The 24,007-nt window shown below is 49.0% G+C and overlaps 1 protein-coding gene across 2 annotated transcripts in view; it reads left to right on the top strand.

Moving 5' to 3' along the window:
* Window positions 1-23,794, top strand: part of LOC115461744 (fatty acid-binding protein, intestinal-like) — a 961,316-nt gene extending 937,522 nt beyond the window's left edge. Inside the window, exons 2-4 of one of the 2 annotated variants that reach the window (XM_030191785.1) lie at window positions 2,941-3,080; window positions 6,362-6,469; window positions 23,593-23,794. In XM_030191785.1, coding sequence (XP_030047645.1) covers window positions 2,941-3,080; window positions 6,362-6,469; window positions 23,593-23,643 — 299 coding nt within the window. In that variant the 3' untranslated portion in view covers window positions 23,644-23,794. The remainder of the gene's footprint in view (window positions 1-2,940; window positions 3,081-6,361; window positions 6,470-23,592) is intronic. The other variant, XM_030191784.1, reaches the window with a different exon arrangement.
* The last annotated feature ends 213 nt before the right edge of the window (window positions 23,795-24,007 follow it).

Genomic DNA, 24,007 nt, shown 5'->3' on the forward strand with positions numbered 1-24,007 from the left:
AGACAGACTTGAATCTTTCTTTAAAACTTAAGAGAAAAATTTGGCTTTTTCACTGCCTGGTAATATTTCTCTTCTTCCTTTTTCAATTCCTGGGCTGGGCCATAACCCTTTTGTGGATTATTTGTAGTAAATAATTAGCAGATTTTTTTATACACACAGCTTCAGCTTTAGAAATGTTAATTTCTTTTCTTCATCTCTCCACATACACCCAGAATATTTCACTGCTGAGTCACTTTTAAAGTTGAAGTAACAAAACATCTGTTTACTCACAGTTTGTAGTTAGATATATATATATTCAGCAGGCTTATATATACATAATATAATACATTTGGTTTATCAGCTCTTTCCATGTGCTTAGATGGTAATGGATGCTCACACCATAGATCCTCAGTCAGGAGAGGCCATTAGAGCTCCATGTGCTATGCCTAACCCCACAGGAAGTTGCATGGGTTGTGACCTCTCTAGGTATTGACCTCAGAGGTCACAGAGTAATCACAGAGAAAAAAAACATTGCTGACAGACAATGCATGTAAAACACAATACATTATTCCAACAGTAGCTACGGCCACCGCTTTTTCACACTGTTTCGTCGCCTTCAGGTCCTCAGATACTATCACCCCAAGATCCCTCTCCCCGTCCGTACCTATCAGACTCTCCCCGCCTAACACATACTTCTCCCTTGGAATTCTACTCCTAAGTGCATCACTTGCATTTCTTCGCATTGAATTTTAATTGCCAAACATTAGACCATTCTTTTAGCATCCGCAGATCTTTTTCATGCTTTCCACTCCCTCCGAGTGTCCACTCTGTTGCAAATCTTGGTGTCATCCGCAAAAAGGCAAACTTTACCTTCTAACCCTTCGGCAACATCACTCACAAATATATGAATAGAATCGGCCCCAGCACCGATCCCTGAGGCACTCCACTACTCACCTTTCTCTCCTCCGAGTCAGGGGCGTAGCTACGGGTGGGCCTGGGTGGGCCCAGGCCCACCCAATTTCGGCCCAGGCCCGCCCAGCCCCAGCACCCATTGCCGGCCACTGCTGCGTTTCCTGTTGAGCAGCAGGGCCGGCGCTACAAAAAGAAGAAGCGCTAACGGCGCTAAGGAAGACGAAAAAATGTTTAAAAAAAAAAAAAGCGCGGCACCGGCAGGCACTCTCTCGGCCAGCCTTGAGGCATTGGCTGCTGAGGCATTGGCTGCTGGCTCGCAGGCTCCTCCCGTCTGCGGGAGGAGCCTGCGAGCCAGCAGCCAATGCCTCAGCAGCCAATGCCTCAAGGCTGCTACTGCCGAGACAGTGCCTGCCGGTGTCGCGCTTTTTTTTTTTTTTTAACATTTTTCGTCTTCCTTAGCGCCGTTAGCGCTTCTTCTTTTTGTAGCGCCGGCCCTGCTGCTCAACAGGAAAAGCAGCAGTGGCCGGCAATGGGGGCTGGCGCTGGCATGCAGGGCGGGCCTCGTCGAAGGAAAACATGGAAGGATGGGGAGAAAAAGAGGGAAAACAGATGGAAGGATGGGAGGAAAGAGGGAAAACATGGAAGGATGGGGAGAAAATGAGGGAAAACAGATGGAAGGATGGGGAGAAAGAGGTGAAAACATGGAAGGATGGGGGAGAAAGCAGGGAAAACATGGAAGGATGGGGAGAAAAAGAGGGAAAACAGATGGAAGGATGGGGAGAAAAGAGGGAAAACAGATGAAGGATGGCAGAGAATGAGGGAAAACATGGAAGGAAGGGGAGAAAGAGGGAAAACATGGAAGGATGGGGAGAAAGAGGGAAAACATGGAAGGATGGGGAGAAAAGATAGAAAACAGATGGAAGGATGGGGAGAGAAAGAGGGAAAACGGATGGATGGGGAGAGAGACTCTGGATGGAAGGATGGGGAGAGAAAGGGGAGAGACTGGAAGGATGCAGAGAAAGGTGAGAGACTGGAAGGATGTGGAGAGAGAAGGGACACTGAACAGAAAAGGGTAGAGTGATACAGAGACACTGGTTAGAAAGAGGGAGAGAGACATTAGATGGAAGGATCAGGAGAGAGGATAGATGGATGGAAGGATGGGGAGAGAAAGAAGGGAGCTGCTGGATGGAGAAAGGAGAGTAGTGAAAGACTGGAGAATAAGAGGAAGGGGGCATGGGGAGAACAAGGGTGAGAAAAAGATGAAAAGCCATAAGTAGATGAAGGAAATTAAAGAATGGATAGTAAGAATGAATTAAATCAGGACAGAGAGAGAGAGGCAGAAAAATATTGAAGAAAGCAAAGAAAAAGGAGAGAAAAATGAGAAATGGCCAGAAACCGTGCAGAAGAGTTAAGCGAAAACGAAGGAAAGCAGAATCTAGAGACTGGGAGCGACACAATGAGAAAAAGTAAATGGCCATACAAGAAAGGTAAAGAAAATAATTTATTTTTAATTTAGGATAAAGTAATATGGTACCTGTGTTAATGAAGTTTCAGAGACCAATACTTCCTTCCTTAGGTCAGGCGAGGATACCGTAACAGCATTATACTGACCTGAGGCAGGAGGTTTTGGCCTCTGAAAGCTCACTGAAAAGGATTAGTAAATTGTCTGAAATCGGATGCACTGAAAAGCAGCACTTACCCTGTGTGACAAATGCATCTGATTAGCGTGACTAAATTTAGCTGGGGGAGGGGGGTAGAGAGAAAATTTTGTGCCCACCCACTTTGGGTTCAGGCCCATCCAAAATTGGCAGTCTGGCTACGCCACTGCTCCGAGTGAACTCCATTTACCACCACCCTCTGGTGTCTGCCCGTTAACCAGTTCACCACTTCAGGTCCTATCTTCAGCCCGTCTAGTTTATTCAAGAGCCTCCTGATCCTCTGCTGTGCATTCCCCTCCCCGTGGGCTCTCCCCAGCCTCCGGCACATCCATATGGAAGAATTTTTCCCCCTCCCACTGGCCTAGGTAAAAACCCTGTTCTCTTTTTGCAGGTGTGGATGTGCCAAAATTAGCAGCTCACGACAACATGAAGCTCAAAATCAAGCAGAATGGAAAGCAAATCAGTGTCTATGAATCGAGCGATCATGGTTTTGTGGATATGAAGTTTAGAATTCTTCAAGTACTTGTGGAGGTAAGAGGATTCCTGTGAACAGCTGGTCCAGGGAAGGCAAATCTAATACCTTGTCCTGAGGAGGATTTGGGTGAATCTAACAGACAGCACTACCTTATCACAGAATAACACTGCTGTGGTATCTACACATGACACAACACCTGCTGCTTTTGGGAGCTGATAGCATGTCTTGCTTTGAATGCTTTAGGTTTTCTGACAAATCAATACAGATTTTATTTTATTTTTTAATTTTTTTTATTGGTTTTAGTGAAATGTATATAGTACATAACAATAACCAAAAAAAGACAACTAATGGAAATACAAATAGAGTGAGTTGTACCAAGGTATTATACAGATTTAGTTATAATTATATTTTCAAAACATATATTTATATACATAAACATATATTTATTATCATTTATGTAGTTTCATAGGTATTGGATGTAAGATAGGAAGCAATTATTATATAATCAATACAGATTTTAATTGTTTTCCTGCCAACCGAGGTTTCCTTCTATGAACTGTCATTTTGGATGGCCTTGAATGCCCTTCAGGAGCCTTTGTAAATGGCAATTGTATAGTGGGTGGAAGAACGGAGCAAGAACATAGGAAATCATGTGTAGGGGGGGAGGGTCTAAGAAACTTAGCATGGCACTTGCATATCAAAGCTTGAGATCTGCCAGTCTGCAGCTCTAGGAAGTTACAGGACTAGGCACTAACCCGCATTTCCTATTGCTGGACTTTCCCTGCGCTTATCAGACATCAGGGTGGGAAAATCAGCATAAAAATACTGCATCAAAGGGTAGCTAAAACTAGAATGTTCCCCTCTGTAAAGCACAGTAAAATCTAGTGCAAGAGCAGAGAGTGATCTAAGGTGACATGAGGTACTGCACTTTCCTGGGATCCCTGAACTGCCTCCTCTCCTACAGCTCCCCCTCCCTCAAACTCTTAAGAGAACTTTCACTTGCTCCTGCCTCTGTGCCACCATGTATTTTTTTTTTTTTTAAATGATAGCGGCTGACACCATCCCCTGGGATGTGCTGCCATTTTTCATTCGTAGCCGCAGAGTGCTGAGCGTTGAAGTTTATAGATTTTTCAAGATGATAGTAGAGGTAGTAATGAGTAGGCCTCACTCCTGCCTTTTATCTTTAAAGTTCTGCTGGAAGGAAGTGAGGGGTCTACTAGATCACCAGGATTTGGGGATGGGGAAGGTGAGAGATGCAGAGTCCAGTAGGCTGTTTGGCGTTCATTCTTTTTGAATGTCTCTCTTCTCAGTGCACAAAACCAATAGCGTCCTGGTGTAGATGTGCTTGCTGCTCTGTGGAGTTCAGGACCCCTCCAGAGTAGACCAGGAGGAGAGGGAATGGTCAGAGCTGTGCTAATTGCTTAGGCTCTGATAGGTGTGGCTTGATCTCCTCTGCAATACCACATGCGGTGTTACAATCGGTGATGTGCTGGAGTGGGCTCTCACAGGCTCGCCAGAGCTGGTTGTTAAAGTAGGCCCCCTGTGGCTACTTTAACAACTGGCTCCCAAAACGTGGGCTCAGGCCCCCTCCTGAATTCTCCTTTATTTTGCAGGTGGAGATGCTGAGCCCCAAGTAAATAGAACGCTGCTGCTTCCCGCTCCTTGTCACGTTTTCAATACAGGAAACTAGGTTGTGAGCCCTTGGGCCACTGCCAAGGAGCGGCAGCGGCAGGCAAAACCACCCCACACCAGTGACAAGGCAGAGCTTTAATGAACAGTTAGGCTTCACCTGCACCTGGCCACTTTTCACCAAGGGTTGAGCCCTTAGCTTCAGGTGGCCGGCAGGACTTGTAGGACAGGACAGGAACAGGATCCCAACTAGACTAAACAGGGACTGAGGGTCAGAGGAGAAAGGAACATACAGGGACAGCAGGGCAAGGAAAGGGTAAAATAAAGGACAGGACTGAAAGCTGAAAACAGCCACTAAAACAGGGAGCAAAATACTGACTAACAAGGCACAAAAGCAGCCACTAAGATACAAACAGACAAGGACTAAACACAATACTGTAACCCAGAGACAAGACTAACAAACAAACAACAAGCTAATCTAACTATCCACAGACTAACTAGAACAGACAAAAATCAAGGCAGGAAATCAAACTAGAAACTGGACTCAGCAGAAGTGCACCAGCACCCCAACATACCAGGGCCTTAGACGCGATGCAAAGGCCAAGCAGAAATGTTCCAAGATGGCTGATAAGCCCAGAAGCAGTTGGAACTCAGCTGCTGCAATCACCAGGCAGCTACGGGTGCTGTGCAGGCTCAAACAGCACAAGCAAACCTGGCAGCCTGGAAGATCCGGACCGGACTGGGTTGAAATCTGGAATGGGTGACGGTCCACAGCAGCCACCTATTCTGGCCACCAGAGGGCAAGGTGAGCACAGACGTAACAGCAGCAGGCTGGATAAGTCCCAGCATACTGCTCAGAGCTGGAAACAAGCAGCAGGGGCGTATCCAGACCTCACAGTGGGAGGGGGCCAGAGCCCGAGGTGGTGGGGCACATATTGGTCTGCCGCCCCGCTTCCTTGATGCCCCCTGCCACCCTGCCGCTCTCCCCCCTGCACTCCCTACCCACTGCCGCAGCAAATACCTTGGCTAACGGGGGTCCCCAACCCCTGCCAGCTGAAGCATTGTCCAGCGCTGGTCTTCAGCACTGCTCCGTCTTCCCCTCACATCCTGCACTGGACAACGCTTCAGCTGGTGGGGGTTGGGGACCCCCACCAGTAAAACCAGGGGCCCAGGGAGTGGTGGTGGTCAATTTATTAATTGGTGGGGCTCAACATCCCTGCCATCAAAGGTATGCATAGTGTGCCCGCACAAAGGGAGGAGGGAGAGAGAGGCATGCATCCCCCCCCCCCCCCCAAATTGCCTGGAGAGAAAAAGCCCATTGTTAAAAATTTACCAGCACACCCCTGGTTACAATCTTAGTTCAGGTATCTTATCAGTGTTAAGTGTTCCCACCCTGATCTATTCTGCAGTCCTTGGAAAGGAGCCAGAGATCAGCAGTAAAAGTAGGTAACACATTGCTTGCTATGGTGTCAAAACATCTAATTAATTCTAACCTCTGATGTTCTGTTCTTTGTGTTTAATTTTTTTTTTAATGTAAACCACTGATTTATGTTTTAGAAACGGCCATAAACACATAAACCATAATTTATCTGGCCAATTAGTGGAAATGATGTCACCCTTGTTGCTGTCCAGGTACTAGGTTATATCAAATATGCCTCTCGGTCAGAGGCCAGGATTTGTGACTTCATCATGTCCTATCTGGTTTTAGGGTGATTGGAAGCTAGACGGAGACATAATAGAAGGCAACTTTACTCGTAAAGATAACAAAAAAGTTCTGAAGACAAAACTAGAAATTGTGGGGGGTGAGCTTATGCAGGTAAGTTTACACTTCTGATTTCTCACTCTCCAGAAAGTTCCAGAGCTTTCATTTGAGTTAAATGTGTTAATAGATCTCTCCAGTGCTGATGGAAGCTTCCAACTCATTCAAAAACTCAGACTACATGTATCCAGCTCAGGACACTTGGGATAGGGTAGCTCAGAACCAGCCCCCTTTAAGCTCTTAATAAATTAGGCTGTGTGAGAGCATGTGTAGAAAACAATGAGCTTCATCCTTTCACAGTTTGATGTCTTACCACTAGGGATGGGCAGCTAGAGAATTTTCATCCTGCGTTTACAGGAATTTTTCTTTGCCAAAAATAATGCACACTGTAGAAAGAGTGTGCCCTTTCCCCAATACTGTGTACATAAATATAAATTTTGCACGTATGTCCCGATGCCAATCTAGGAATCGTCTGCCACGTTGCTGCAAAAGACACCCAACCCTACTGAGCACAGGAGGATGAGTTGTAGGCACAAGGTTCTAGAACTGAGGTCTTGAGCACATAGTCCATGAGAAATTACCCTTTCTTCTGTTGTAACCCCCAGCACTAGGCACCCTCAGCTTATCATAAGTACATAAGTATTGCCACACTGGGACAGACCAAAGGTCCATCAAGCCCAGTATCCTGTTTCCAACAGTGGCCAATCCAGGTCACAAATACCTGGGAGAAACCCATATAGAACCTCAAAGAGTAGCAAGATTCTAGAATTTATTTATTTATTTATTTGCATTTGTATCCCACATTTTCCTACCTGTTTGCAGGCTCAATGTAGCTTACATAATAACCGTGATGGCGATTTGTGTCGGAAGATCGCCGGCGATCCTTTTGAAATGAGCTGGTTAGTACCATTGATTGTACCACGTAGCAAAATATTGCCCTCGGGAAGAAAGGTTTTATTCGTTTGAGTTTCCACATTGATTGGAACATTTTCCTTGTTGTATTTTCGATTGGGTTTCTAGCGTGAGGTTTCGGTCGATGGTGACTCCAAGAATTTTTAGACTTTCTGAAACAGGAAGGGTGTAGTCTGGGGTGTTACTGTTGTTGGGTTTGTTGGTATTGTATTGGGATGTGAGGATGAGACAGTGTGTTTTCTCTGTGTTTAGTTTTAGTTGGCATGCATCTGCCCACGAGTTCATGATTTGCAGGCTAAGTTTGGTTTCATTGATGATTTCTATTAGGTCGAGTTTGAAGGGGATGTATATCATGACATCATCTGCGTAATGTAGGGGATAAGTCCTTGGTTGATAGGGATATGACTAGTGGGGTCATCATTAGGTTGAATAGGATCGGTGATAGTGGTGATCCTTGAGGTACGCCGCAGTCTGAGTTCCAAGGTGGTGATATGGTAATAACAAGATTCCATGCAGAAGTTCAAAGAGTAGCAACATTCCATGTAGAACCTCAAAGAGTAGCAACATTCCATTCAGAATCCCAAGTACATAAGTGTTGCCATACTGGGACAGAACAAAGGTCCATCAAGCCCAGCATCCTGTTTCCAACAGTGACCAATCTAGGTCACAAATACCTGGCAAGATCCACAAAAAGTTCAATACATTTTATGCTGTTTATCCCAGAAATAGCAGTGGATTTTCCCAACATTTAGCAGAACCACACCCAAAGGATCCTCTAATTCTTCAAAACGGTTTCTATGAATACTGCTTTCCCTCCGCCCTTCTTCCTGTCCTGGGAGGCTGTTCACATATCACCATCCTTCCTGTGTACTCGGTCTTCTACCATAAAATGACTACTACTACTACTACTACTTAGCATTTCTATAGCGCTACAAGGGTTACGCAGCGCTGTACAAGTTAAAACATGGGGAAGGACAGTCCCTGCTCAAGAGAGCTTACAATCTAAAGGTAACAAGCTATGTAGTCAGTGTAGGTATCATGAATGGGGAAGGTGGTTTAGGCGCCAAAAGCAAGGGAGAAGAGATGGGCTTTGAGTAAGGACTTGAAGATGGGCAGGGAGGGCGCATGGCGTATGGGCTCGGGGAGTCTGTTCCAGGCATAAGGTGATGCGAGGCAGAAGGGGCAGAGTCTGGAGTTAGCGGTGGTGGAGAAGGGTACAGATAGGAGTGATTTGTCCTGAGAGCGGAGGTTACGGGTGGGGACATAGGGGGAGAGGAGGGAAGAGAGGTAATGGGGGGCTGCAGATTGAGTGCATTTGAAGGTCATTAGGAGAAGCTTGAACTGTATATGGTAGCGGATTGGGAGCCAGTGAAGCGACTTGAGGAGAGGGGTGATATGAGAGTATCGGTTCACGCGGTAGATAAGACGTGTGGTGGAATTTTGGACAGATTGAAGGGGGGATAGGTGGCTAAGCGGGAGACCAGCGAGGAGAAGGTTGCAATAGTCAAGATGAGAGGTAACGAGTGAGTGGACGAGGGTTCGGGTGGTCTATACAGAGAGGAATGGGCGGATTTTGCTAATATAGAGGAAGAAGCGACAGGTCTTAGCTGTCTGCTGGATATGGGCAGAGAAAGAGAGGGAGGAGTCAAAAATGACTCCAAGATTGTGGGCTGATGAGACGGGGAGGATGAGGGCGTTGTCAACAGAGACGGAGAGTGGGGGAAGAGGAGAGGAGGGTTTGGGTGGAAAGACAAGGAGCTCAGTCTTTGCCATGTTCAGTTTCAGATGCCGGTTGGACATCCAGGCGGCGATATCTGAGAGGCAGGCCGAAACTTTGGCCTGGGTTTCGACTGTGATGTTGGGAGTGGAGAGGTAGAACTGGGTGTCATCGGCATAGTGATGGTACTGGAAACCATGTGATGAGATCAGCGAGCCCAGGGAAGAGGTGTATATCGAGAAAAGAAGCGGTCCAAGGACAGATCCTTGAGGAACCCCAACAGAGAGTGGGATGGGGGTGGAAGAAGAACCATTAGAAAATACTCTGAAGGTGCGTTGGGAAAGATACGAGGAGAACCAGGAGAGGACGGAGCCCTGGAACCCAAATGAGGACAGTGTGTCAAGAAGTAAATTATGATTGACGGTGTCAAAGGCGGCGGATAGGTCGAGGAGGATAAGGATGGAATAGTGATCTTTGGATTTGGCAAGGAACAGGTCATTACAGACTTTGGTGAATGATGTTTCTGTTGAGTGTAGTGGGTGAAAGCCGGATTGAAGCGGATCGAGGATGGCCTGAGAGGAGAGGAAATCAAGGCAGCGGCTGTGGACAGCGCGTTCAAGTAATTTGGAGAGGAAGGGTAGGAGGGAGATGGGGCGGTAATTGGAGGGACAGGTGGGTTTTTGAGAAATGGTGTGACTACAGCGTGCTTGAAGGTGTTAGGGACAGTAGCAGTGGAGAGAGAGAGGTTGAGGATGTGACAGATTGAGGGGTTAACTGTAGGAGAGATGTTGGTAAGCAGATTGGTGGGAATGGGATCAGAGGAACAGGTGGGGCACTTAGAGGAAGAAAGAAGGCAAGCCGTTTCCTCTTCGGTGATCTCAGGGAAGGAGGAGAAGGAGGACAGGTTAGGTTGGTTGAGGGAGTGGGTTAAGAAGTCACAGGGAGGAGAAGGCTTGGAAGTGAATTCAAGGTTTATCTTCTGCACTTTATCACGGAAGTAGTCAGCTAGTGTTTGAGGAGAGAGTGAGGGGGGGTGGTGGGAGCGGAGGGCACTTTAAGTAGGGAGTTGAGGGTGACGAAGAGGCGACGAGGGTTGGAGACAAGAGAATTGGTTAATTGAGAATAATATTCCTGTTTGGCAAGGAATAGGGAGGACTGGAAGGAGGATAGCATGAATTTGTAATGGGTGAATTCTGACAGGGTGCGAGATTTCCTCCAGAGTCGTTCAGCAGATCGGGTGCTGGAACGAAGGTAACAGATGCAAGGGGTTAACCAGGGCTGAGGATTAATGCGCTTAGTGGGGCAAGAGACAGATGGTGCTAGGGTATCCAGAGCAGTGGAGAGAATTTCATTGTAGGTAGAGACAGCCGTGTCGACAGATTCGGAAGACGAGATGGACGGGAAGAGATTGGAGATGTGAGAAGATAGGGTAGGGGGGTCGACAGCTTGGAGATTCCGGAAGGCAGTGGTTATAGTTGGGCGAGGTTGAGGGGGAGGGTGATGATCTGAGATAAGAAGGACTGAGGTGCAGAAATTAGAAGGTGAGCAGGAAGAGAAGAGAACGAGGTCAAGACAATGGCCATCACGGTGAGTAGGGGTGGTAGAGGATAGTCGGAGGTTAAAGGAGGATATCAGAGTGAGGAATTTAGAAGCGTAGGAGTTGGATGGGTTGTCAACGTGAATGTTAAAATCACCAAGAATGAGGGATGGAGATGCGGGATCAAGGAAGACGGTGAGCCAAGCGTCGAAGTCAGTAAGGAATGAAGAGAGGGGCTTATCAGCGGGGCGGTAGATGACAGCAACTCTGAGTGGTAATGGGTAGAATAGTCGGATGGAGTGAGCTTCAAAGGACGAGAAGCAGTGAGACTGCGGCAGGAGGAGGGGTTGGAAACTACAGGAGGGCGAGAGAAGTAGCCCGACGCCTCCACCGCGGCCATCTTGGCGGGGAGTGTGGGAGAAGAGATAACCTCCATGACAAAGGGCCGCGACTGAGACAGAGTCATCAGGGGACAGCCAGGTTTCGGTTAGGGCAAGTAGATGAAGGGAACGAGAGATGAAGAGATCGTGGGTGAAGGGCAGTTTGTTGCAGACCCAGTGGGCATTCCACAAGGCACATGAGAAGGGAAGGGAAGAGGGGGGGAGGAGGGGAATAGAGACGAGGTTGGAGGCATCACGGAATCGTTTGCGTGGATAGGAGGAGGACAGGTGAGGGGGGCCTGGATTAGGATTAATGTCTCCCGCGGATAGCAGGAGGAGGAGCAGGAGAGTGCGGAGGAGGGTGGGGGAGGTCGGGCGATGAAGGCGGCGAAGACGGGGTGCACTTAGGAGGAATGGTGAAGGGTTAATGGCAGGAAGGAGGTGTTGAAGATTAAGGTCTAGGAAGGAGGAGGGGGACAAGAGAGATGGTGAGGTGGTGAGGGATGGGGGTGAATAGGGTATTGCCGTAGCGGGCAGGTCGGGAGGGACACAGGTGGGCAATGAGTTCTAGCGGTGGACAGCGGTAAGGGGAGGGGAAAAAGATTAGGAAGGGACAGGGTAATGAAGAGGATGTGGACAGGGGCCATAAGTAGTGATTGCGGTGTAATAGGTGTAAGTGTAGAGACTGAGGTGAGAAGTAGATAGATAGAGCGGAGAGCCGGAGGCTTGGAATTGGAGGGATAGATGGATTGGAGAGCAGGTAAGTCAATGGCTGACAAGTTGGCAGGCAGGTGAGGCAGTGGCTGCAAGCTAGCAGGCGGGCTGGAGCAAGCTGGTGCGGATGGACAGGGACGAGCAGGGAGAGGCTGGGGGGTAGGTAAGGCAAGTAAATCAGTGGGTGACAAGCTAGCAGGCGGGTTGGGGCATGCTGGAGCTGATGGATAGGAACGAGCAGGTAGATGCTGGAGAGCAGGTAAGACAAGGGCTGACAAGTTAGCAGGCGGGCTGGAACAAGCTGGTGCAGATGAGCAGGAATGAGCAGGGAGAAGCTGGAGCAAGCAGGCTGGAGCAGATGGACTGAACAAGCAGGGAGAAGCTGGTTCAGGTGGATCGAAGCACGCTGGAACAGATGTACTGGAGCGGGCAGGCTGGAGCAGGTGTACTGGAACAAGCAGGGAGAAGCAGGTTCAGGCGGACTGGAACACGCTGGAGCAGATGTACTGGAGTAGGCAGGCTGGAGCAGGTGTACCGGAGCAAGTAGGCTGGAGCAGATGGGCTGGAACAAGCAGGGAGAAGCCTGACTGGAATACTGGAGCAAGCAGGGGAGGCTGGATCAGTGTACTGGAGCAAGCTGGGATCGGCGTACTGGAACAAGCTGGGATCGGGTGGACTGGAACGAGATGGGATCATGCAGACTGGAACAGGCTTGGAGCAGGCGGACTGGAACACGCTAGGGCAGGAACACGCTAGCAGGGAGAGGAACACGCTAGCAGGGAGAGGAACACGCTAGCAGGGAGAAGCTGGATCAGGCGGACCGGAGCAAGCTGGCCGGGACAAGCAGGAAGAAGCTGGATCAGGCGGACTGGAGCAACTGGAGCAGATGGACTGGAACGAGCAGGGAGAAGCTGGATCAGGCGGACTGGAACAAGAGGGAAGAAGCTGGATCAGTCGGACCGGGACAGGCTGGAACAGGCGGGACTGGAACGAGCAGGAAGGAGCTGGATCAGGCGGACCGGGACAAGCCGGAGCAGGAGGCAGGAACAGGCAGGGAGAGGCTGGAACTGCGGACTGGGACAAGCAGGAAGAAGCTGGATCAGGCTGCAACAGATGGACTGGAGAAGGCCGGGAGAAGCTGGATCAGGCGGATTGGAAGAAGCAGGAGCAGGAGCAGAGGCACTGGAACAGGCAGATGGATTGGGGCATGCAGGTGGGCTGTAATAGGCAGCTAGTGCAGATGGAACAGAGCCGGCAGGGAAAAGCTAGGCCCTGGGTAGTCGGCCGAGAGTGAAGGGGACAGGCTGTAGCCACGCGGCAGGCAGGCAGGCGGACAGACAGCCACGACCAGCCCCGGGCAGAGAAGCCGCACGTCCCAGCGCGCAACCGAGTGCGCGGCGCTTCCCTCCTCTTCTCTTTGATCAGGACGGCAGGCGCTCGCCCTGTTCCGGGGGTCTCTACGAGGCAGCAGGCAGCCGCGATTGGCCCAGATCAGCCCGTCCTCGCCGGCTCCACACCTCCACACCTCACCGTTGCAGGCCATACCTGTAGCAGGTATTCTCCGAGGACAGCAGGCTGATTGTTCTCATGACTGGGTGACGTCCACGGCAGCCCTGAAGACCGGAAAATCTTCCTAGGAACAAAAGCTTGCTAGAGCCTTTGAGAGTCCCATAGTTCGATAACAAAGCAAAGAAGGAATAGACAACGCCAATGGGGAGGCGGGCAGGTATGTGAGAACAATCAGCCTGCTGTCCTCGGAGAATACCTGCTACAGGTATGTATCCTCATTTTCTCCAAGGACAAGCAGGCTGCTTGTTCTCACGACTGGGGTATCCCTAGCCCCCAGGCTCACTCAAAACAACAAAGAAAGGTCAATTGGGCCTCACAACGGTGAGGACATAACAAGGATTGACCTACGAAGAAACCTCTAACTGAGAGTGCAGCCTGGAACAGAACAAAAATAGGCTGAGGGTGGGTGGAGTTGGATTCTAGACCCCAAACAGGTTCTGCAGCACTGACTGCCCAAACTGACTGCCGTGTCGGGTATCCTGCTGAAGGCAGTAATGAGATGTGAATGTGTGGACTGATGACCACGTCGCAGCCTTGCAAATCTCTTCTATAGTGGCCGACTTCAAGTGGGCCACTGACGCTGCCATGGCTCGAACACTATGAGCCGTGACATGACCCTCAAGAGTCAGCCCAGCCTGGGCATAAGTGAAGGAAATGGTGCGTTTCCCGACAGCGACCCCCTTCCTGTTGGGATTAAATGACACAACATTTGGGGGGACTGTCTGAATGGGCTTGTCCACTCCACATAGAAGGCCAATGCTCTCTTGCAGTCCAATGTATGCAACTGACATTCAGCAGGGCGGGTATGAGGACGGGGAAAGAATGTTGGCAAGACAATTGACTGGTTCAGATGGAACTCCGACACCACCTTTGGCAAGAACTTAGGGTGAGTGCGGAGGACTACTCTGTTATGATGAAATTTAGTATAGGGAGCATGGGCTACCAAGGCTTGAAGCTCACTGGCTCTACGAGCTGAAGTAACAGCTACCAAGAAAATGACCTTCCAGGTCAAGTACTTCAGATGGCAGGAATTCAGTGGCTCAAAAGGAGCTTTCATCAGCTGGGTGAGAACAACATTGAGATCCCATGACACTGGAGGAGGTTTGACAGGGGGCTTTGACAAAAGCAAACCTCTCATGAAGCGAACAACTAAAGGCTGTCCAGAGATAGGCTTACCCTCTACACAAGAATGATAGGCACTAATCGCACTAAGATGAACCCTTACTGAGTTGGTTTTAAGACCAGACTCTGATAAATGTAGAAGGCACTCAAGTAGGGTCTGTGTAGGACAAGAGCGAGGATCTAGGGCCTTGCTGTCACACCAGACGGCAAACCTCCTCCATTTGAAAAAATACTCTTTTTAGTGGAATCTTTCCTGGAAGCAAGCAAGACTTGGGAGACACCCTCAGAAAGACCCAAGGAAGCGAATTCTACAGTCTCAACATCCAGGCCGTGAGAGCCAGAGACTGGAGGTTGGGATGCAGAAGCGCCCCCTCGTTCTGAGTGATGACAGTTGGAAAACAGTCCAATCTCCACGGTGCTTCGGAGGACAACTCCAGAAGACACGGGAACCAGATCTGACAAGGCCAAAACGGAGCAATCAGAATCATGGTTCCTCTGTCTTGCTTGAGTTTCAGCAGAGTCTCCCCCACCAAAGGTATGGGAGGATACGCATACAGAAGACCCTTCCCCCAATGAAGGAGAAAGGCATCTGACGCTAGTCTGTCGTGGGCCTGAAGTCTGGAACAGAACTGAGGGACCTTGTGATTGATCTGAGTGACAAAAAGATCCACCAAGGGGGTGCCCCATGCTTGGAAAATCTTGCGCACTACCCTCGAGTTGAGCGACCACTCGTGAGGTTGCATTATCCTGCTCAATCTGTTGGCCAGACTGTTGTTTACGCCTGCTAGATAGGTGGCTTGAAGAAGCATGCCGTGACTGCGAGCCCATAGCCACATCAGGGGGGGCATCGGATCCCGACACAGGGCGTGAGATCCGATGCCCCCCCTGCTTGTTGATGTAGTACATGGCAACCTGATTGTCTGTCTGAATTTGAATAATTTGATTGGACAGTCAATCTCTGAAAGCCTTTAGAGTGTTCCAGACCGCTCGTAACTCCAGGAGATTGATCTGTAGACCTGATTCCTGGAGGGACCAAGCACCTTAAATGTGAAGCCCATCTACATACGCTCCCCACCCTAGGAGAGACACATCCGTTGTCAGCACGTTTCGTGGCTGAGGAATTTGGAAGGGGCATCCCAAGGTCAAATTGGATCGAATTGTCCACCACTGAAGGGAATTGTGAAAATCGGTGGACAGGTGGATTGCATCCTCTAGATCCCCGTAGCTTGATACCACTGGGAAGCTAGGGTTCATTGAGCTGATCTCATGTGAAGACGGGCCATGGGAGTCACATGAACTGTGGAGGCCATATGGCCCAGAAGTCTCAATATCTGCCGAGCTGTGAACTGCTGAGACGCTCTGGCCAAAGAAACGAGAGACAGAAGATTGTCTGACCTCAGCTCGGGGAGATAGGCATGAGCCGTCCGAGAGTCCAGCAGAGCTCCTATGAATTCTAGTTTCTGAACTGGAAGAAGATGGGACTTTGGGTAATTTATAACAAACCCCAGTAGCTCCAGAAGTTGAATAGTCATCTGCATGGACTGTAGAGCTCCTGCCTCCAAGGTGTTCTTTACCAGCCAATCGTCGAGATACGGGAACACATGCACTCCCAGTCTGCGTAGCGACGCTGCAACTGTCGCGTGCTCGAGGACCTTGGCATACTGTCAGGCTTCCTCCCCGGGAGCACTGGGTTTGTGAGTCCGTGGGCCACTACCGTGGAGCGGCAGTGGCAGGCAAGATCACCTCCAAGGTAGAGATAAGACAAAACTGGACCGGAACCCCGGACTGGAGTTCTACACAGGAATACACGGAACTGGAACGCACCGGACGGGTGCGCACTGGAGTGGAGCCCGCTGGACTGGAACACACTGGAGGGCCCCACTGGACTGGAACATACAGGAGTAAAACCCGCTGGACTGGAACACACTGGAGCGGAACCCACGGGACCGGAACCCGCTGGACTGGAACACACTGGACCTAGGCTTCACCTACGCTTGACCACCTTTCCCCGAGGGTTGAGCCCTCAGGTTCGGGCGGCCGGCAGGGCTTACAGGAAAAATCGGAACTGGAACTTGCAAGCAGGAACAGCAGGAATGAGGATCCAGGAGTGCCCCCTGGCCCCTCGGCGAAGGCAAGGCAGCCAGGCAGGGAATGTCTGGGTTCTGGCAGTCGGCAGGTTAGACACAAGGACTAGTAGACTGTATCCAAGCTAATAGGAAAGCTATGCCCAGGCCAACCAGTCATACACAAGAAACATACACTAGGTAACTCAGGAGACTAGTAAAGCTATACACCAGCTAACAACAAAGCTGTGCCCAAGCTAACAAGTCATACACTGGAAACAAACTCAGAGCACTAGCAAAGCTATACACAGGCTCACAAGCCAAGCAGTGCCTAAGCTGGCTAGTCAACACTAGGACCAAACACAGAGAACTAGCAAAGCTATACACAGGCTAACAAGCCACACGGTGCCTAAGCTGGCTAGTCTAACACTAGGAACAAACACAGAGAACTAGCAAAGCTATACACAGGCTAACAAGCCACACGGTGCCTAAGCTATCTAGCCAAACATAGAAACTCACACAGAGCAAACACTGAAACAGTGTACAGAGCACTCTATACACCAGGGCCCTTAGATGAAATGCAAAGGCCAGGGCTGTAGTCTCTAAGTGATTAATAAAGCCCTTCCACACCAGAGGCACAGCTGCAGCAATCACCTTGCATCCAAACAGAGGCTTGACACACAGAGAAGTCAGCCCAGCGGGAGCCATCTGGATACTGGCATAGAGGAGTCGGCGGTAGCCATCTTGGAAAAGGCATAGCCCACACAGGTGAGGTTCAGTAGGGCAATCAGCACACAGAGCCAGAGAGAAACTAAGACAGAGACAGACACAGAGAAAAGCAGAAGCCAGCACAGCCACTGACTCCCAGAAACAGGGTAAGTCTGAGGGTGGTCATGGCCACAGACGTAACAGCAACGACCGCTAGGCATTTTGTAAACACCCTGGGTGCAGAGGCGAGCCCAAAGGGCAGCACACAATACTAAAAATACTGTGTTCCCAGACGGAATTGAAGATACTGCCTGTGAGCTGGAAGTATCGGAATGTGTGAATAAGCATCCTTTAAGTCCAGAGAGCATAGCCAGTCGTTTCTCTGAATCATGGGGAGAAGGGTGCCCAGTGAAAGCATCCTGAACTTTTCTTGTACCAGGTATTTGTTCAGGGCCCTTAGGTCTAGGATGGGACACATCCCCCCTGTTTTCTTTTGCACAAGGAAGTACCTGGAATAGAATCCCAGCCCTTCTTGCCCTGGTGGAATGGGCTCGACCGCATTGGCGCTGAGAAGGGCGGAGAGTTCCTATGTAAGTGCTTGCCTGTGCTGGAAGCTGAAGGACTAAGCTCCCGGTGGACAATTTGGAGTATCCTAGCTGGACTATTTGGAAAACCCACCGGTTGGAGGTTACGAGAGGCCACCTTTGGTGAAAAACATTTAACCTCCCTCCGACCGGTAGATCGTCCGGCAAAGACACTTTTATAGCGGCTATGCTCAACTGGAGCCAGTCAAAAGCCCGTCCCTTGCTTTTGCTGGGGAGCTGCAGGGGCCTGCCTAGGTGCACGCTGTTGACGTGAACGAGCACGCTAGGGCTGAGCCTGAGAATGCTGTCAGGAAGGTGGATTGTACGCACTATACGTCGGCTGCAAAGAACAGATTATCAAGAAACTACAAACAACCCAGAACACCGCAGCCAGACTCATATTCGGAAAAACAAAATATGAAAGTGCAAAACCCCCTAAGAAAGAAACTGCACTGGCTCCCACTCAAAGAACGAACCACATTCAAGATATGCACGATTGTTCATAGGATCATTTACAGAGATGCCCCGTCCTACATGCTTGACCTCGTAGACCTACCTCCTAGAAATGCCAAAAGATCTGCCCTCACATTTCTTAATCTGCACTTCCCCAGCTGTAAAGGACTAAAATACAAATTAACACATGCGATCAGCTTTTCATACATGAGCACACAATTGTGGAATGCACTACCAACAAAATTGAAAACAATTAATGAAATAACTAATTTTTGCAAATCTCTAAAAACCTATTTCTTCAACAAGGCCTATCACGAGAGCCCGTAGTTTAACGATAGCACCTCACCATCCCACCCTGACTCTAAATGACGTCTTTCTGTAAATGCTTGCTTAGTTCTTCTCTGTCATCCTTGATCTCTTTGTAACACCAATTGTATCTTTTTACCCTGTAATGGCGATGCCATAACAGATCTTTGTAAGCCACATTGAGCCTGCAAATAGGTGGGAAAATGTGGGATACAAGTGAAATAAATAAATACCTATGCTTATAGTAAGTATAGGGAGCAGTCCTCCTTCCCCGGAAAAAACGTCTACCTGAAGAGGTAGATGCTGAAGGCACCCGGTGGGAGAATTTGTCGAGGGCGTTCTCACGCTGGTGGAGCTGCTCTACCACCTGCTCGACTTTCTCACCAAAAATATTAACTCCCCCCCTCCCCCAGCAAGGGACATCTGCAAGCCGCTGCTGGACACGATTGTCTAGGTCAGAGGCACGCAGCCATGAGAGTCTGCGCATCACTATACCTTGAGCAGCGGATCTGGATGCAATATCAAAAGAGTCGTAAGCACCCCTGGACAGAAATTTACGACATGCCTTCAGCTGCCTGACCACCTCCTGAAAAGGCCTGGCCTGCTCCGAAGGGAGCTTATCAACCAAGTCCGCCAGTTGCTTAATATTGTTCCGCGAGTGGATGCTCGTGTAGAGCTGGTACGACTGAATTTTGGACACGGGCATAGAGGACTGGTAGGCCTTCCTCCCAAAAGAGTCCAGAGTTCTAGATTCTCGACCCGGGAGCACTGAGGCAAAATCTCTAGAACTTTTGGCTCTCTTGAGAGTTGAATCCACAACCATAGAGTCGTGAGGTAACTGCGACTTCATCAACTCAGGTTCACCGTGGATTCTATACTGGGACTCAACCTTCTTGGGAATGGTGACAGTGGCGTAGCCAGAAAGCAATTTTTGGGTGGGCCAACAGGTCAGATGGGTGGGCACCAGGGTTGACAACTTTTTGAAATTGAAAAACTTGTCACCTGATGCCCCACCCCATGCTCCACCTCTACCCCCACTCCCAATAACTTCAATGAGGGTAGCAGTGCAGGCTTCAGTGACTACAGGCCACTTTGAGGGCTAGGGGGAAATACAAGAGATTGCACTCTTCAGCCTCCATTGAGCCTCGGTCCCCTAACACACATACTTAGCCTGTATAGCAATACCAAACACTTTTCAACACATGTCTCCAGTTACACTCTATAACAGTGGTTCCCAAACCTGGTCCTGGAGGCATGCAGTGGAGACAGTTCATGCAAATCTCTCTCATGAATATTTATTGTGGATATCCTGAAAACCTGACTGCCTGGGGTGCCTCCAGGACCGGGTTTGGGAACCACTGCACTATAGAAATGTATAAAGGGGTGGGAGGCGACATGCTGGACATGGAGGGGAGGGCAGGGGAGAGAGGAGAATCGCGACTTCGGGTAAAAGATTTTGGAGCGCGAGAGCAGGAACAGAAGGGAGCGGGCAAGTGAGACAGACCTCAGGAAAAAGGTGCCGGTACAAAAAAAGCACTGTATGTATCCCTCATTGATAAGTCTCTGACTCTAAAGTTTAGCAATTTCATTAAAGCAAAATGTATTTTCACATATCACAGACTCTTCCTATCCAAGAAGAATGTTTTATATAAAAACAAACACAAAAAAAGCAATCAGATTTTCACTTACCGGCTCTTCAACACTATGTCAGCTAAACTTCCTCTTTAAAACTACTGTTGGAACCATCAGCCAATGAAATGGCTTTTAGCTGTAGCTATCCCAGGTTACCTGATAATTATGCACACATCATTGAAGTCATGCCCTCCTCTCGGTGCTCAGAAAAAAACCAAAAACTTTGAACCACTTACAGATTTTAACAATTACACTATTTATTTTTAAATTTCTCCCCAGTCTCACTTGCACACTCCCTCCAAACCTGTTCTCTTTAATTTGAATGTTGTTCAAGCTCACCCTGAATGAGGAGTTCTTCCCACACCAAAGACATATATAGTACTGGTTGTACTCTTTCAAGCAACTTCACCAGAGGCTGCCTGCCTCAGTGAGCACTGCTGTGCTGCCCTCACTTCCGGTTTGCCACGACATGAAGAGGGGAGAGCAGGGGAGAGAGGAGAATCACAATTTCAGGTAAAAGATTTTGCAAGTGAGCAGACCTCAGGAAAAGGTTCCTATACGCAGGCACAAAAAAAGCACTGGGTTTGGGGCTTGTTAGGGTGGGTGGGCGGGCCTGGAGCAAAAGTGGCTGGGCCTGGGCTGGTCCAGGCCCGCCCGTGGCTACGCCCATGAATGGTGGGATTAGAAAGTGGTTTCGTCCAGTTCTTCAGCAATGTCTGCTTAAGGACATTATACAGAGGAATAGTGGACGACTCCTTAGGTGGCGAAGGATAGTCAAGGACCTCGAACATCTCGGCCCTGGGCTCATCCTCAGATACCACAGGGAAGGGAATTGCCACAGACATCTCCCGGACAAAGGAAGAGAAAGAAAACTCTCTGGGGGAGAAAGCTTTCTTTCAGGCGAAGGAGTAGGATCAGAAGGAAGATCACAAGACTCCTCAGAACAGAAATATCTGGGATCTTCCTCCTCCTCCCATGAGGCATCCTCCTCGGTTGCGGACAAGAGTTCACGAACTTCAGTCCGAAACCGGGCCCGTCTCGACTCCGAGGAACCACGTCCTCGATGACGACGTCAAGAAGTTGACTCCAGTGCCTGCGGCGATGAAGTTCCCTCCATCGATGTTGACAGGGAGTCGACCTGGGTGGCAGCCAAGGCCGATGTCGCAAGCGGCACCAGCGTCGGGGACCTCACTACAGGTGAAGAACCAGCCATCGCTTCCATCAACGGTACCAAGGGTGCAAGCACACCCGGTACTGGAACACACTGATGCAGCAGCTCCTCTAGGAGACCTGGGAGAATGGCTCGGATGCGCTCGTCAAGAGTCTCTGCCGGGAAAGGCTGTGGGGCTGATGCAGGAGTCAGAGGCAGAACCTGTGGAGAGCAGGGAGGCGGTACCGGACTGTCTGAAGACCGACGCATTGACACCTCCTGCGAACGCGCAGCCCAAATGGGGCCACAACGGCGATGAAAGAAAACTTATTGTGGGACAAACTAAAGAAATCGTACGGAACCTTAATTTTTTTTTTTTTTTTGGTTAGTAAAAGAAAGGCTCAACAGAGAAAAAAACGAAGAAAGCAGGCGAAAACTTGCCGGAAAAACATGAAGGCTCTTCTCAGGGCAAAGAGAGAGACGGAAAACAACAGTTTCCTACCGCGAAAGAGAAAAACTATGGGACTCTCGTGCGACGGGCGGGAAGCTGTTGGCTGCGCATGCGCAGTGCGCGTGCGCTCGAAGGCTCTAGCAAACTTTGCTAGGAAGATTTTACGGTCTTCAGGGCTGCCATGGACATCACCCAGTCGTGAGAACAAGCAGCCTGCTTGTCCTCGGAGAAGACCTTAACACCTAGATAAGCTACTGATGCAGTGTTTATACCTTATTGCTGCCATCCCTCCCTGCAAGACAGATCGTTCAGGTTTTAAACCTGGGCTCAGAGGACTGTAGTAGTCAGTCATGATTCCTGACTTTGTCTTCAAGAGCATTGGTTCCCAACTTGTCCTAAGGACTCCTAGCCACTTGGGTATTCAGGATATCCATAATGGATATGCTTGAGAGAATCTTCATTGCATGCAATGAATCTGAAGCATGTTCATTGTGGATATTCCGAAAGCCAACTGGCTGGGAGTCCCCAGGACAAGCTGGAGCCCTACCTTACTAGTTTTGACAGTGGTTAGCCCCATACATGTGTCTTACTGCCAAGCCTTCTAATCTGTTAACTTGGGGATCTTAACACTCATCTAAGCAGACTGCTAGATATATCAGTGTGGTATGGCTGGGTAGATTGGATAGGCCTGTGTAATGCTTCTCCCAACATGTTAACCTCATAAAGGATTATAACAGTTCAACTCATCTGTTGAAGCAATGCAAAATATTCGTGCATATGCATTGATATTCCAAAAACAATTTATTTGGCAGCTTTGGAATGAGATTACATTTTATAGATTTGTATTGCTTCCTACTTCTAAATGATTGATTAGGAAAATGCTGTTCCCTTAATCCTTGCACCATGTGTATAGCCAGAAGTCCATTTTTGGTGGTTCCCCCAAAAGGTTGACTTAAGGGTGTCTGGTATTCTCTTCCCCTGCCCTCCTCCCCGCCACCACAATAAAATTATCTTTGCATTACTGAGCATGTGTGGGAAAGCCATTATTGACAGTCAAAGCATGTCTGCTGGTATTCTCTTTCCCTTGCAGAGAGGGGCCCGAGCCCCTAAGGCACCCCTCCCCTGTGGCTTCGCCATGCACCACTGCCTTTGTAAAGCAGGTCCTGAAGTTCTCACTATCCCATGTAGTTTTCATGATCTCTCATTGTATCCACAGGAAATAATACACAAGACTTACATATTAATGTGGATATCCTGATAGCCAAATGGGCTAGTGCAGGGGTGGACAACCTTGGTCCTCAAGGGCCGCAACCCAGTCAGATTTTCAGGATTTCCCCAATGAATATGCATGATATCTATTTGCATACCATGGAGGCAGTGCATGTAACTGGATCTCGTGTATATTCATTGGGGAAATCTGAAAACCTGACTGGGTTGTGGGCCGTGAGCACCAAGGTTGTCCACCCCTAAGCTAGTGAGAGCTTCAGAACCCATTTGTGAAATGGCTGTGGAGGTTCTGGTTTGCCTGTGAATAGTGTCCCTGAGTTACTCCTGGTGATAGTGGTGGTTATTCTAGTGGAGCTCAGGAGCTGACTCCAGCTGACAAGCTTCTCCAATGGGGTGGCTGTTTTTTTTTTTTTTGGGGGGGGGGGGGGGGGTTCTGTAATGTGATATCATGTTGGCTGACTCCTAGACACACAAACTAATATTTCAAACGAAAGGGGCTAAACAAATTACTCCTCTCTGGATGAAGTGAAGAAGCTTTATCTATGGATCTATCATTCATTTAACATCACAGGGACTCTGAGCACCTACAGACATGATATTATGCAACAGGGAACTTGTCAGTTAAACTTTTTTGTTTGTTTTGTTTCAAATTTAGACCAACTTGTATGAAGGAGTAGAAGCCAAGAGGATCTTCAAGAGAGAGTGAACATCAGCCAGGGAACTCGGTAATGAAGAGCAGAAGAAACGTGCCCTCGGTCTTTCCAACCCGTTACTGATGGGTTCCTGTAGGAGCCCAACCTACTTGACTGTTCATCTTGCCAGACGTAGCAACTACTGTTCTACGTTCTAAAGGTGCAAATAAAACATACAAATTCAGCAAAGCTGTTCTGTGGCGGTTTTCATTAGATTCTTTGTGCATAATCCAGAGGTCAGCAATAGAACCGAGACGGTGCTGCAGATTCAGTCACAGGGGAGGGAATGTAAGATGTCCCTGGAGCTTTTGCAAACGGCTAATGAGTGACGCGCCTTTTATAAGCCAGAGACGCCATTCATTTGCTGTTTGTTCCGGA

Source organism: Microcaecilia unicolor, chromosome 2 (assembly GCF_901765095.1).
Source record: "Microcaecilia unicolor chromosome 2, aMicUni1.1, whole genome shotgun sequence".
Lineage (NCBI taxonomy): Eukaryota > Metazoa > Chordata > Amphibia > Gymnophiona > Siphonopidae > Microcaecilia > Microcaecilia unicolor.